The 15861-nt window shown below is 42.7% G+C and overlaps 1 protein-coding gene across 2 annotated transcripts in view; it reads left to right on the forward strand.

Moving 5' to 3' along the window:
• The window catches only part of utp18 (UTP18 small subunit processome component), a 46697-nt gene extending 34400 nt beyond the window's left edge, over nt 1-12297 (forward strand). Inside the window, exons 10-14 of one of the 2 annotated variants that reach the window (XM_060844426.1) lie at nt 491-614; nt 6256-6430; nt 9286-9428; nt 10472-10508; nt 11130-12297. In XM_060844426.1, the coding sequence (XP_060700409.1) occupies nt 491-614; nt 6256-6430; nt 9286-9428; nt 10472-10496 (467 nt within the window). In that variant the 3' untranslated portion in view covers nt 10497-10508; nt 11130-12297. Of the gene's footprint in view, nt 1-490; nt 615-6255; nt 6431-9285; nt 9429-10471; nt 10509-11126 lie in introns of both variants that reach the window. The other variant, XM_060844425.1, reaches the window with a different exon arrangement.
• Nucleotides 12298-15861: the final 3564 nt, after the last annotated feature.

Raw genomic sequence — 15861 nt, forward strand, 5'->3', positions numbered from 1 at the left:
CACCTTCACCTCAGCTGTTTCAGTTGACTCAATCTTCCCAGTTGCACAGCTCGTTCCTGGTATATCAACATAAAATTCACTTATCAACAACAAGAACTGATGAAGGGCTTATGGTCGAAACATCAACTCTCCTGCTCCTTAGATGCTGCTTGATCGGCTGTGCTTTTCCAGCACCACATGTTTTGACAAACAAGAACATTGTCCAACTAAAATCCGTTTTCTTTGCATCTTGAATGTCTTTATTTGAGTCACCTTTCACCTGTCTGAGATGTCAGGTTCCACAGAGCACTGCAAATGCAACTGATTTATTGAGTACCAGTGAAAGAGAGTTCTGGTTGAATTGGTCCATTAGCTGGTCCCTGAATAAATGTAATGAATTGCTGAGTTGCAGCATTTGTTTTTAACTGGTGCTCGTGATGGGTGAGATAGGTCAGGATTGTACATTCTCAATTTCTAACCAGTTTTTATCCTCTTTATGCTGTTGTTCCAGATGACGGAGCAGTTTATATTTGGGATGTGAAGAGTAGGAAGTGTCTGACCAGGTTCATTGACGAAGGCTGCCTGAGAGGAACGTCTATTGCTGTCTCTCGGAATGGGCAATATGTGGCCTGTGGGTGAGTAGAATGTTGCCCTGAAGGTTTCTGACAGATAATGAGTGCAATGCATCCTTTCCCACTGATTCACATTGTAAGCTTGCTCGCTGAGCTGGAAGGTTTGTTTTTAGGCGTTTTGTTACTGTATGGGATAACATCATCAGTGAGCCTCAGGTGAAGCACTGGTGGTATGCCCCACATTCTGTTTCTGTGCCTTGGTCTCTTAAGGTGGGTGATATCACTTCCGGTTCTTTTTCTCAGAGGATGGTAGATGGGGTCCAAATCGATGTGTTTATTGATGAATTTCCAGTTAGAATACCAGGCCTGTAGGAATTCTCGTGCGTGTCTCTGTTTAGCTTGTCCTGGGATGGATGTGTTGTCCCAGTCACACTGGTGTCTTCCCTCATCCGTATGTAAGGATACTAGTGAGAGAGGGTCATGTATTTTTGTGCCTCGCTGGTGTTCATGTATCCTGGTAGCTAGTTTTCTGCCTGACTGATGTCATGTTTGGTACATTCCTTGCATGATATTTTGTAAATGGCATTCATATTGCTGGTTGTTTGTCAAGGTCCTTTAAGTTCATCAGCTGCTGTATAAGTGTGTCGAAAGGTTTAGAACATAGAACATGGAACGTTACAGCACAGTACAGGCCCTTCGGCTCTTGATGTTGCATTACAGCATTGATGTATCGATGTTGTGAAAATAATCTGATGCCCATCTAACCTACACCTTTTCATCATTATTCATATGTATGTCCAATGCCCATTTAAATGCCATTAGCATCGGCTAAGGGCTACTGTTGCAGGCAGGCTGTTCCACACACCTATTACTCTGAATGAAGAAATTAACCCTAATATCTGTCCTAAATCTATAACCCCTCAATTTAAAGCTATGTCCCCTTGTGTTAGCCTTCACCATCCAAGGAAAAAGGCTCTCACTATCCACCCTATCTAACCTTCTGCTTATCTTCTACGTCTCGGTTAAGTCACCTCACAACCTACTTCTCTCCAATGAAACAGCATCAGTTCCCTCAGCCTTTCCTCCTAAGACCTTCCCTCCATACCAGGCAACATCCTAGTAAATCTACTCTCAACACTTTCCAAAGCTTCCACATCCTTCCTATAATGCGGTGACCAGAACTGTACACAGTACTCCGGGTGTGGCTTTGCCAGAGTCTTATACACCTGAAGCATGACCTCGTGTCTCTGAAACTCAGTACCCCTACCAATAAATGCCAGCATACCATATGTCTTCTTAACAACCCTATCAACCTGGGTGGCAACTTTCAGGGATTTATGTACCAGGATACCAAACTCTCTGTTCATTTACACTGCCAAGAATTTTACCAAGTTAAAAATCACACAACACCAGGTTATGGTCCAACAGGTTTATTTGGAAGCACTAGCTTTCGAAGCGCTGCTCCTTCATCAGGTGGTTGATGAAGTAGCAGGCAATCACCTGATGAAGGAGCAGCGCTCAAAAAGCTAATGCTTCCACATAAACCTGTTGGATTATAACCTGGTGTTGTGATTTTTAACTTTGTACACCCCAGTCCAACACCTATGTCTCCAAATCAAGAATTTTACCATTAGCCCAGTACTCTGCATTCCTGTTACTACTTCCAAAGTGAACTACCTCACACCTTTCCGTATTAAACTCCATTTGCCACTTTTCAGCCCAGCTCTGCATCTTATCTATGTGCCTCTGTAACCCGCAATATCCTTCAGCACTATCCACAACTCTATCTTAGTGTCATCGCAAATTTATCAACCCATCCTTCAACGCCCATATCCAGGTCATTTATAAAAATGACAAACAGCAACAGCCCCAAATCAGATTCTTGTGGCACATCACTGGTAACTGAGCTCCAGGATGAATATTTCCCGTCAACCACCATCCTCTGTCGTCTTTCAGCTAGTTGAAGGCTCTGATCCAAACCACTAAATCACCTTCAAGTGTGAAACTCGTATTTTGTGCAATAGCCTACAGTGTGGACTTCAGGCCTTGCTGAAGTCCATATACACCAAATCAACCGCTTTGCCCTCATCCACCTGCTCTGTCACCTCACAGAACTCAGTAAGGTTAGTGAGGCACAACCTACCCTTCACAAAACTGTGTTGACTATCCCTGATGAACTTATTCCTCTCTAGACAATTATAAATCCTATCTCTTATAAACTTTTCCAACACCTTACCCACAACCGCAGTAAGGCTCACTGGCCTATAATTACCAGGGTTGTCCGACTCCCCTCTTTAAACAAGGGAACAACGTTTGCTATCCTCCAGTCTTCTGACACTATTCCTGTCGACAATGATGACATAAAGATTGAAGCCAAAGGTTCTGCAATCTCCTTTCTGGCTTCAGAATCCTAGGATAAATCCCATCCAGCCTAGGAGGCTTATCTATTTTCAGATCTTCCAAAATTATTAAAGCCTCCTCTTTGTCAGCCTCAATCCCATATAACCTTGTAGTCTGTATCTCCGTATTCTCACTAACATTACCTGTTTCCAGTGTGAAAACTGACAAAAAGTATTCATTAAGTGCTTCCCCTGTGTCCTCCGAATCCACACACAACTTCCCGCCACTGTCTTTGGTCCTAATCTTAGTCTTGACGTTCTTTTATTCCTGACATACTTATCCGCCAGCAACTTCGCATGTCCCCTCCTGGCTCCTCTTAGCCTTCTCTTTAGATCTTTTCTGGCTGACTTACAACTCTCCAGCCCCTAACTGAGCCTTCACACCTCATCCTCACATAAGTTGCCTCCTTCCTCTTGATAAGAGCTTCAGTTTCTTCATTAAACCATGGCTCTCTCTCTCTCAACAACTACCTCCCTGCCTGATAGGAATATACTTATCAAGAATTCGCAGTAGCTGGTCCTTGAATAAGCTCCACATTTCAATTGTGCCCATCCCCTGCAGTTTCCTTCCCCATCCTAAATCTTGCCTAATCGCATCATAAATGCCCTTCCCCCAGTAATACCTCTTTCCCTGCGGTATATACCTGTCCCTGCCCATTGCTATTGTAAACATAACCGAATGATGGTCACTATCGCCAAAGTACTCACCTACCTCCGAATCTAACACCTGGCTGGGTTTATTCCCCAGTACCAAATCCAATATGGCATCGCCCCTTGTTGGCCTGTCTACATACTGTGTCAGGAAACCCTCCTGCGCGCACAGAACAAAAACTGACCCATTCCCAGTCAATATTGGGGAAGTTAAAAACTCCCTTAACAACTACCCTGTTACTTTCACTCCTGTCGAGAATCATCTTTGCTATCCTTTCTTCTACATCCCTGGAACAATTTGGAGGCCTATAGAAAACTCCCAACAGAGTGACCTCTCCTTTCCTGTTTCTAACCTCAGCCCAGACTATCTCAGTGGGTAAGTCCTCAAACGTTCTCTCAGCTGCTGTAATAACAATGCCACACCCCCTCCTCTTTTGTTATCTTCTCTGTCCTTGCTGAAAAATCTAAATCCTGGAATCTGCAATAACCATTCCTGTCCCTCCTCCAGCTATGCCTCTGAAATGACCGCAACATCAAAATCCCAGGTGCCAACCCATGCTGCAAAGTCACCCACCTTATTCTGGATGCTCCTGGCATTGAAGTACATGCATTTCAAACCATCATCCTGATTGCAGGTGCCCTCTTGTGACCTTGTAAACCTATCCCTGACCTCACTACTCACTCCTGTACACTGGAACTACAATTCAGGTTCCCATCCCTGTGCTGCGATAGTTTAACCATGATGCCGAGGGGTCTGCGTAGTCTGGAAGTCATTTCCGAGATGTCTTTGATGTATAGTAATGTGGTTCGGGTTTCTGGGCGCATTGTGTCTGCTTGTTTGGGTTTGTGACAAATCAGCAGACTGTATTTATTGGGTACCCGTTCTTGAATAAGCGATATGGGTATTTTTCTTCTTCTGTTCGTAGTTCCTCTGTGCTGCAGTGTGTTGTAGCTCATTGAAATAATGTCCTAATGCAGCTTCATTTGTGGGTGTTGGGATGATTGTTTCTGTAGTTCAATATTTGGTGTGTGTGTGTGTTGCTTTCCTGTAGATCCTGGTTTGAAGTGTCAGGTTCTCCGACTGATTCCGTTTCCCGAGAGTTTGGCTGAGTGGCATTGCACCCGACCACAGTAACAAAGGACATCCTGATTAATCCCAGTAACAGGGACATGGGAGGTTCAACCAGATCTGTTGGCAATGTGTGCCATTATACAGTGTGTTTGTTCACCTTCATGTCCTTACATACTCCAGGAGAGAATGTTTCTTCTGCATGATCTGAGAAATTGAGCATTAAACAATCTTCTTTAACATATTGAAATACACTGTATTCTGAATTCCAGCACTGAGTTATTTGAGCTCTGCCATACCTCAGGTTTTGGGTTTTTCAGTGACGGTTTGTTTTGAGGGATTCTGAGTTCTCTCTGCTCTATGCCTAAGCCAAGCACAAACCACTCAACAGATATGATGTTGAGCTTTCCCAGCAGGATCAGAAAATAGCTCCGTAATCCCCCTTTAATCCATGGTGGATCTTTTACTTACTTTAGGTCCTTATAGTGGTGTTACGTCCAAGAGGATTACAAAACACAAGTCTCATTAGAGTTCCCTTCATACCATTTCCCTCTGCACAGTATAATCTGGGTTTATATATTCCTTTTGTTGTACCTAATCTGTGTATTTGAATTCTGTACAGTTCTAAGCCTTTCTTTGTTTCTAAATTAAATATCACTCTTATGCCACCTCCACCCCCTTATCATAATGCTTTTACAATTTGGAGGAGTGCATTACTCAACCTTTTAATTAGGTTGACATGTGATTGTCAAGTGAGATTCAGTGACCCTCTGCTGTGCTTGTTACTCATGGGAATCCTCCGGTGTGAGCGTGTGATGGTGAAGCTCGGGCACAATCTTTGTTCACCACATCTTCCCCAGGCAGGTTCACCACATCTTCCCCAGGCAGGTTCACCACATCTTCCCCAGGCAGTTTAACCACATGCTGCCTTGCTTTGCTAGAAACCCTGCATCATTTGTTACAGTTTAAATTAACATTTTTAACAAATGGATTTTGTGATAAATTAGAATTGACATTTGAGTTTGAATGGAGCAAACACAGTAAATATATTCTCACGGGTCCAAAATAGGACTGGATTTGTCAAGGAAATTGGCTATATTCAGGAGTGAATCTGGACCCAAGAGGTGGATTAGGTGTTTAGCCTGTCTTACCCTGTGAACAAGTCCAAGTCTATCTTGATGAGATAAATACCTCATTCAATATGACTGGCCTGGATGATCTGAGAGAGTGCAGCATTGCAGGAGGGGCCATCTTTATAGTGTGGAGCCATATCAGCTCATGAGGATACCGTGGAGCCCCTTGATTAGCTCCTCCTGGTGTCAAAATCAAAACAGCTCCCTCAACTAACAGATTCCCAAAGTTCTGCAGCACTGGGTGCTTTATTTGTCCTCCTGCCTGGATCTGTTGTAGAAAGGTTGATAAGAGATTATGATTGTTAGATTAGTCACAGCTCTATTATTGCAGCATCACATGACTATGAGGATGATGGAAAATGGGTGGTAATTTCTTCTTGTACAGTATTTCCTTTAATTCTAACTAACAATGAAAAGCAGCTTCATGACTCTCTCTTTACTTTCCCTAACAGGTCCAGTTCTGGAATTGTGAATGTTTATTCCCAAGATACCTGCCTACACCAAACTAAACCTAAACCTATGAAAGTTATCAGGAACCTAGTTACTGCAGTGACATCACTAGCCTTTAATCCAACAACAGAGATCTTAGCGATTGCCTCTAAGTCCACAGATCACGCGGTCAAGATGGTAGGTGATGTTTCTGACCAATACTTAATGGAGAGGACAGCATTTTTAATTCAGTTTGAAGCAAAGACATTGGAGGAACTGAATTCTTATTTTTTACTGAGGGTTGAGATTTTGGAATTCCCTTCCTCAAAAGGGAATGGATGTGGAATCTATAAATATTTTGAAGACCAAGATCGATGGATTCTTGATTACCAAGGGGAAGAAAGATTATCCAGGAGGTAGACAGGAATGGTTGAAATCAGATCAGCCACGATTGTATTACATGGTAGAGCATGAAGGGTCGAGTGGCCTCCTCTTGTTTGTATGTTTGAAATTGTCCGTGCACAGCAAAGCCCAGATCATTAATGTATGTAAAGGTATGGGGTACATGCAGGAAGTTGGCACAAGGTAATGATGTTCGTTTGAAGGGCTGGTACAGGCACAATGGGTTGAATAGCCTCCTGTGTCATAACAATTCTGATTCTGTAATGTTAAAGCTATGCCCCCTTGTCATGAAGTCTGTCACTAGAGGAATTAGTTTCTTTCTCTTTGTGCTGTTAACTTATTCAATCGATAAATCAGAGTCTGAGCTGTTGTAGGTGAGGAGCACTAGCTTCAGTTCCACTCGGACAGTTTGGTCATCAATGATATTTTTGTGGCTGTGACGTGTCCTTGTTAAGCAAACAAGGCTGAAGAGAAAGTTATTGAGCTTAAGCTTTTTTCTTCTCTGTCCATTTTCTTTGATTAATGAAGCCTTTCAATGTTCTGCTCAATTAGCTTACTACAATGAAATGAGGGACTAACTTACAGGCGTTGATTTTTAATCAGCTCTGGTAGACTACTTTCAGCCAAAGAGGAATCCTTGTGCCCCCCCCCCCCCCCCCCCCCCCCAATTGATATTCATGCAGCTCTCTCACTGGTTGGGATCACGAACGTTTGTTGCACAATTATACTGTGTTCAGCCAACATAAACCAGGTGGGAAATATAACATTTCAGGTAAATTTGTAATTGTAGCTGTAGCGTTATTTAAATACTTTTAGAATCCCCTCATTGCTTGTAAAGCATAGTAGAACATGGAAGATCTCAATGTTTAAGGAGTATTTGGATGTGCATTTACGATGCCAAGGCATGCAAGGCCAAATGTTGGAAAATGGGATGAGAATAGTCATTTAGTTATAGATATGCATGGACACGATGGGCTGAAGGGTCTGTTCCTGTGTTGTAAATCTCAGACTCTTATGACATTGTTGGGGAGTAAAGCTGCATGTGCAGATGACCTGGGAGATGGTGTTCTTATGCTGAGGTTTAAACTGTGCAGCTCTGTCAATCATGGTATCATCTCTATCCTCTGTGACCCGCTTGGCGCTATTGAGGTAACTCTTGTCACCTTCAGTGCTCCGTCCTTCAGTTAAGCCAGATCGATGCTGCGGGAGTACGCAGTGAACAGAGGGGTCAGCCACACCTCAGTGGTCATAATGACAGCTCGAGGGGACTCGGAATCAGCTCCTCCATAGGCAGATAAATGGGGAATTGTGGATTTATCTTCCTCATATTTAAAAAATCTAGAAGGAAGTGAGGACTGCAGATACTAGAGATGTATGAAAACAGTCCTTTGGCCCAACAAGTCCACACCAACCCCCTGAAGAATAACCCACCCAGACCCATTCCCCAACCCTACATTTACCCCTGACTAATGCACCTAACACTATGGGCAATGTGGAATGGCCAATTCACCTAACTTGCACATCTTTAGACTGTGGGAGGAAACTGGAGCACCTGGAGGAAACGCACACAGACACGGGGCGAATGTGCACACTCCACACAGACACTTTCCCGAAGCTGGAATCGAACCCGGGTCCCTGTTGCTCTGAGGCAGCAGTGCTAACCACTGAGCAACCATGCCGTCCTGCTGTGCTTTTCTAGCACCACGCTCTCGGCTATTTTTTAAAAAAGCTGTCCAGCCGATCATATCCCCCACGCTTGCAAGTGTTTCTGATGAAAATGCAGCCAATGTGACATATGTTGCACTCACTTCAAATAAAACAGCAGCACGTCAGAACTGACCAGGAGGAAGTACCAGCAAAGAAACAAACAAAGAACAAGCTGGTGCCCTGGCCAGTTTTGCTGAACATTATACTCAGCTCCTCTGATGGAACGAGCTGGAGCTTTACAAACAGCTATTGACCAAAATGCCCTGAGGAATCATAGTTAGTCCGTTTATGGAGGAAGCAATCTCCTGAACTACGGAAGGGCCCTGTTAAACTCGGCTCCACATCAACAAGCAGATCCTACAATGTGTACCGGATCTCCCACTATTCCATGAGGCATCAGCTGTACCCCAGAAAGTTTGTCATTGCAGTCCTAAAGTACAGAGGTCACATTTTATTCAGTGTAGTGAGGGTTTCTGCCTCCTGCAATCATTTGGAGCTTTAGTTCAGGCTTATAATTGATATTTGTGTCTGTGTGGAGTTTGCAAATGGGCAGCACGGTGGCTCAGTGGTTAGCACTGCTGCCTCATAGTGCCAGGGACCTGGGTTTGATTGCAGCCTCGGGCAATGTGTGGAGTTTGCACATTCTCCCCGTGTCTGCGTTGATTTTCTCCAGGTGCTCCGGTTTTCATCCTGATCCAAAGATGTGAACTTGGGTGAATTGGTCATCCTAAAATAGCCCTTAGTGTTCAGGGATGTGTCGGTTAGATTGCATTAGTCAGGGGTAAATGTAAGGTAATGTGTTTGGAGAATGGGTCTGTATGTTACTGTTCGGCGAGTTGATGTAGACTTGTTGAGTGGAATGGCCTGGTTTCGCACTGTAGGGACTCTAAAATTCTAACATTTGAACTGAAGTGTTTCTTAATAAATAATTCTCTCTTCTGCAGATCCACATCCCATCTTTTACGGCATTTTCCAATTTCCCAGTGTCTGGACAGAAGGTTATTTACTTGGCGCAGGAAATGGACTTTTCCCCCAGGAGTGGCTTTTTTTCCATAGCCACGAACCGAGGCAAAGCCTTGCTGTACAGGTGTGCTTAACTTAAGGCTTACTATACTGACCATGGCTGCCTGTTTAAGTGTGGTTCATACGGGTGTCTTGTATTTGATTTTTGGGTTGTATACTCATCATGGATTCACGCATATTCCTTGGGAGCAGTAGTTTGGAGGTTAATGCTTCTGTCATTCCTCTTTCTTGTTAATCTACTCTGACTGATAAGCTTTCTCTTCAGCTACTGGTTTGTGGTTCAGGGTGAACTTTCCCACAGTTGCTTGACTTTTCTGGAGGTCTGTCCAGATATGTTGACAGCTGTCTTTGAGAACTCTGTCCTTGTATGATCAGCTGCAAACTGGGGTAACCACCAAGCAATTAGGATTGGAAGTTAGGTTATTTCAGTGCCCGATCACAATCTGACTTCACTCCTGCTTAGGAAATTTTCATTTATATCCTTTTTTTTCTGACTCATTCACTCACTCACTCTCTTTGTCTCCTTTTATCTTTTTAGTTATCTATCAGCATCCATTTCTTGCTGTCTCCCGCGCGTTGTTTGTCTCTCGTTCTCTCTCGCGCTCTCGCTCTGTATGACCTGCATTATAACCTGTACTCTAATTACCAGTCCCTTCACACTTGCCAAATGCTTGTTGTGGAATTATTTTTTTCTCTGTATAATCAGAATCCCTGCAGTGTGGAGGGGGGTTCACACCAGCCTTCCGAAGAACATCCCACCCCCAGACCCATACCCCTACCTTTTCCCTGTTACCCTGCATTTCCCATGGCGAACTTACCTAACCCACACATCCTTGGACACTATGGGCAATTTAGCATGGCCAATCCAACTAACTTGCACATCTTTGGACTGTGGGAGGAAACCACAATGAGAAGTGCACACAGTGGCCCGAGGCTGGAATTGAACCTGGAGCAACGAGGGAGTAGTGCTAACCAGTGCCACCAATTGTGAAAGGACTGCCCTCAAAATCTGGGTTTAAAATGTTCAGAACATTTTATGATTACTTTTAAATATTTCAAATAGTCTGTTCTTTGACTCAATTCCTACATGATTTGATTTCTTCCTAGGTTGCAGCACTATGCTGACTTCTAATCTGAGACTTTGGTAAGTGGTTGTCCATTTTTCCTGTGATTGCATGTACAGTTGTGTGTGAAAATTGCAGTGTGTTTGCTGGCTGCTCACAGGGAGTTGGACTCAGCCACTAATTTCCCAATTTGCACTCCACCTGAGGGCAGTTCCTCAATGCCGGATGGTAATTTACAGTGAGTAGTAAGTAATCTCATTCAGGAACTCCAGTTGACAGTGATCACTAGTGACCAGCCAAAATGTAAACCTGGAAACTTGCAAAGCTTTCATTGTACTGCAGGTGGGTTGATGCTGCTGTCTACAGCAATTTAAAATAATTATACAGCACAGAAACTGGCTAGTCAGCCCACTGTGCCTGCGTTGGCTCTCGCAAAGAGTGAGGCAATTAGTCGCATATCCTTTACTCATAATTTTTAAATTTTTCTTTACTCCAAGTTTAAATTTTCCCTTGTATTTATCTCATTCCCTTCTGAACGATACATTGAATCTACTTCCATTGCCCTTCATACAGCAAGTTCCAGATCCCAATGCACTCATTAAAATGGCACTCTGCACTTTGTCAGGAATGAACATGTTCTCCTGTATCTGTTGAAAACAGTCAAGAGGTATCTCCTGAAATTGTTTCTTGTCTTTCAGAAGAAGAACCGATTCTGTTTTGGATATGTAGCTCTCCAGGTACAGCCATTACCTTTGATGTGACACCCCAAGTTGGAGCACAGTCTCATCAGTTGGATTCTCCTCTACAGAGGCAGCTCATAGCTTGGGCTGAGGGGAACCCCAAGCCTTTCATAAAGAAATGGAGCTCTTTGTTTCTATGAAATAAATTGACAGTGTGATGGGTTTTCAGATTGGCTCTTGTCCCAGTCCTTTTTAGATAATAAACGGAATGTATCCATCTAGCTGTGATGTCATTGTTGGTACAGTGGGGGCATATAGGGTCCTCTAAAAGACCAGCAGTGGGTGAGATGGATGTGGTACTGTATCTGTGTTTCAAACTCCATATATGTATGATGTTACTCGCCCTATCACATGATTCACAGTGAACCAGAGCAGAGGTCTCACTGTACTGCAGCTTCGATCTGATCACTGGGGTACTCTTCGTCTTCTGTAAGGGAGCAACATGTGGATTGTACAGAGTGGAGGCTGTTATTGAGTGAAGATTGATGGAGCCTTACATGACTGAATGGAACCCGATGGAAGCCAAGGCCTACTTTTGTTGCATTTTTTTTAGATTAGACTTAGTGTGGAAACAGGCCCTTCGGCCCAACAAGTCCACACCGACCCGCCGAAGCGCAACCCACCCATACCCCTACATTTATCCCTTACCTAACACTACGGGCAATTTAGCTTGGCCAATTCACCTGACCCGCACATCTTTGGACTGTGGGAGGAAACCGGAGCACCCGGAGGAAACCCACGCAGACACGGGGAGAACGTGCAAACTCCACACAGTCAGTCGCCTGAGTCGGGAATTGAACCCGGGTCTACAGGCGCTGTGAGGCAGCAGTGCTAACCACTGTGCCACCGGTGGGAGAACCTTTCGGCTCCTGTGTTGAGTGGTCTGGAACCCACTGTTTGCACCCTAATGTTGTGCACTCTATCTAATGGGTAGAGGGGCTTGCCTGAAACTACTCTGCACTGAACACAGTCCAAAATGTCAGCAAGCACTCACTATCAAAGAATATTTTGTTGAATTTATTAATGGCAGCCATTTAAAAGCTGTCACTTTTTAATTAAAACTCATATTAACATAATTATAATTCACTCCAAAGAATGTTCAGATATAATTAATTAATGCCTCATCACATTTAATTTCACTGCTTGGCAATTTAATCAGTGCAATTAAAACGACAACACATCATTTAAAAGATAAATTAAAAGCTGAGAAAGATGTTTGCACTCTTCTAATCAGATAAGTGCCAACAATGTAAAATCTGAGAAGTCCCAATTAATTGCATGCAAATCCTGTACATCTACGCAATTATATCTGATATTAACCAACATGCAATGTACATTTCACAGAATCCCAATATCACAGCATGTAGGAGTCATTTAATTCCACTCGTAGAGTTCATTGTTAAAAATTGACGCTTTTTGTTAAAGCATGAAATGTCAGTGTTATTTATATTACATGATGTTATAATCTTAGATGTTTCTGCTCTCCATTCACATACATAAGCATAATTAGGTGGTTAGGGACTAGTGGGGCACAGCAGTTGCACAGATCTGCAAAGGCATCTCCATCCTAAATGCTAGGATGAGCAATGCCGGAGGACATTCTCTAGTGTTATAACAGCTGTGATTTAATGGGTTGTACTCTCCTTGGAGTCAGAAGATGGTGAGAGAGTTCTGTAACAGAAGCATGAACCTAAAAATCAGGCTGATTCCCAGTGCAGTACTGAAGGGAGTGGTGCTCTGTCGGAGATAAGATTCTGAGCCAAGGCCCTAGCTTGCCTCTGCTGATAATTGTAAACAATTCCATGTTTCCTTTTTAAGAAGAGTTTGTTTGTTTGCCGGGGGTGTTCTGCCTGGTGTACTGGGCAAAATGTATCCATTAACCAATATGACTAAAGTTTGTTATTGGATCATTATCACTTTCCTCTTTTCAAGATCTTGCTGTGTGTAAATTGAGTACTGTACAGATTGTTATGAGAATGGAAGTGTTTGTGTTTTTATTTGTTTTTCTCTAAGCCTACACTTTTTTTTCGCAATAATAATTGCTTCTGTGTGAGCTGTAAAAGAATTTCTATTTATATAGAAACTTTCATGTACAAAATCCTTTATGAAGTGTTTTTTTTCAGAAGTGTTATACAGAATTTTATATGGAGCCATGTTATGAACCCAGCTGATGGTAATGCTGGACACGTTAGACGCCTGAATAAAACTTGGCTTGATAGATCACATGTTTAATTTTTGCAGTTAGTTGCTGTGGTGACTAGTCAGTGAAACATTCACAGAACACAAGAACTAGGAGCAGGAGTAGGCCGTTCGGCCCTTCGAGCCTGTTCCGACACTCAATAAGATCACGACTGATCTTTTCATGGACTCACCTCCACTTACCCATGCTCTCACCATATCCTTTGTTCAAACAAAATCTATCTTAACTTTAAAAATGTTCACTGAAGTAGCATAGACTACTTTACTGGGCAAGGAATTCCATAGGTTAACAACACTCTGGGTTCCTTCTCAATTCAGTCCGAAATCTGCTCCCTCTCCTCTTGAGGCTATCCCCTCTTCACCCGCCAGTGGAAGCATCCTCTCTACTTCTATCTTATCTATTCCCTTCATAATTTTATATGTTTCTATAAGATTTCCCCTCATTCTTCTGTATTCCCATGAATATAATCCCAGTCTACCCAGTCTATCCTCAAGGCCAGAATTAATCGAGTGAATCTCCTCTCTCAGTGCATCCTTTCTCAAGTAAGGAGACCAAAACTGCACACAGTACTCCAGGTGTGGCCTCACCTGCACCCTGTACAGGTGCAAAATAACCTCCCTGCTTTTCATTTCAATCCCTTTAGCAATGAAGGACAATATTCTGTTTGCCTTAATTACTTGTTATACTCCTGTAGGCCAGCATTCTGTGATTCATGCACAAGGCCACCCAGGTCCCTCTGCACAGCAGCATGCTGCAAGTTTTTATCATTCAAGTAATAGTCCTTTATACTGTTATTGCCACCAAAATGGATAACTTCACAGACCTTTGCCCACTTACTCAAAATATCTATTTTCTTCTGCAAAGTTTCACAATTCACTGCACACTTTGTTCTGCTACTCACCTTAGTGTATTGTGCAAACTTTGACACAGTCCAAGTCAACTATATAAATTGTAAATAATTGTGGTCCCTGAGGCACTCCACTCGTCACTGATTACCAACCAGAAAAACACTTCTTTATCCCCATTCCTTGCTTCTCGTTAGTAAACCAACCGTCTGTCCATACAAACACTTTATTTGTAACACAATACATCCTTATCTTATGCAGCAGCCTCTTGAACAGCACCTGGTAGAAGGCCTTTTGGAAATCTAGATACACCACACCCACTGGGTCCCCATTGTCCACCTTGCTCATAGTATCTTCATAGAATGCCAAAAGATTTGTTAGGCATGACCTACCCTTCATGAACCCTTGCTATGTTTGCCCAATGGGACAATTTGTATCGCGATGCCTTGCTGTTTCTTCCTTGATAATAGATTCCAGCATCTTCCCCACTACAGAGGTTAAGCTAACCAGTCTATAATTCCCCATCTTTTATCTACCTCCCTCTTTAAACTGTGGCATCATATTTGATGTTTTTCAATCTGCTGGGACTACCCCAGTGTCCAACGAATTTTGGGAAATTACCACAAGTGCACTTGCTATTTCTCCCACAGCAAGAGAGATGGTACTACCATCTCTTTTAGTACCCTGGGATGCATTCCATCAGGGCCAGGAGATCCTTCAGTCCATTAGCTTGCCCAACACTACCTCTTCCATAATAATGATTGTTTCCAGGTCCTCACTTTTGTCTCTCAATAACTGGCCAATCTGTGTCCTCCACTGTGAAGACTGATACAAAGTGCCTGTTCGATGCTTCAGCTATTTCATCATATCCCATAAGTAAATGCCCGTCCTCATCCTCCAAAGGACCAACGTTTAGACACTTCTTTTTGTTTCATATATTTGTAGAAACTTTTGTTATCTGTCTTTATATTCTGTGCCAGTTTTCTTTTCCTCATGTTCTATCTTACTTCTCTTTATAGCTCCTTTTGTGGCTTTCTGTTAACCTTTAAAGTTTTCCCAGCCTTCTAGTTTCTTGCTGTTCTTGGCCAATTTGTATGCCTTCTATTTCAATTTGATCTTATTTTCTCAGATACCCATGGTAGGTTATGCCTTCTCTTACAGTCTTTCCTTTTCACTGGGACATACTTTTGCTGAGCACTTTGCTCTGAAAGTCCTCTACTAGTGGTTATTATGAGGCTGCAGGTGTTCTTTAATAGCTTTCATAGCGTAAGAACCTTATGTGTTGCTATGTATAGAAGACAGTTACGAATATCTTAGCATAAAACACAATTTTAACGATTTCCCAATTCTATCCTTTTGCAGATGCACAATTCCATGGAAAGTTCACTCCTTTCTCAGTAAGGTTTTTAATTAAATCTGACTCAAGTTTCTTTTTTTTGGACCTCAAGCAAAATTTTACGATTCCTTTCAGAATGTGTTGGCTTGAATCATCAATTCTGATGGCCTGAACTGTCTTAGAACTAACAATTTGAAGACTTTTTTATATAAGCTCTTTTCATTTGGAAACTCCAGAGACTACAAAACAATTATGCTGAGCTGGTTTGATTCCTCTGCTCTAACATTGTGATCTATTTACTCTGCCTGTCAT

Source organism: Hemiscyllium ocellatum, chromosome 25 (assembly GCF_020745735.1).
Source record: "Hemiscyllium ocellatum isolate sHemOce1 chromosome 25, sHemOce1.pat.X.cur, whole genome shotgun sequence".
NCBI lineage: Eukaryota > Metazoa > Chordata > Chondrichthyes > Orectolobiformes > Hemiscylliidae > Hemiscyllium > Hemiscyllium ocellatum.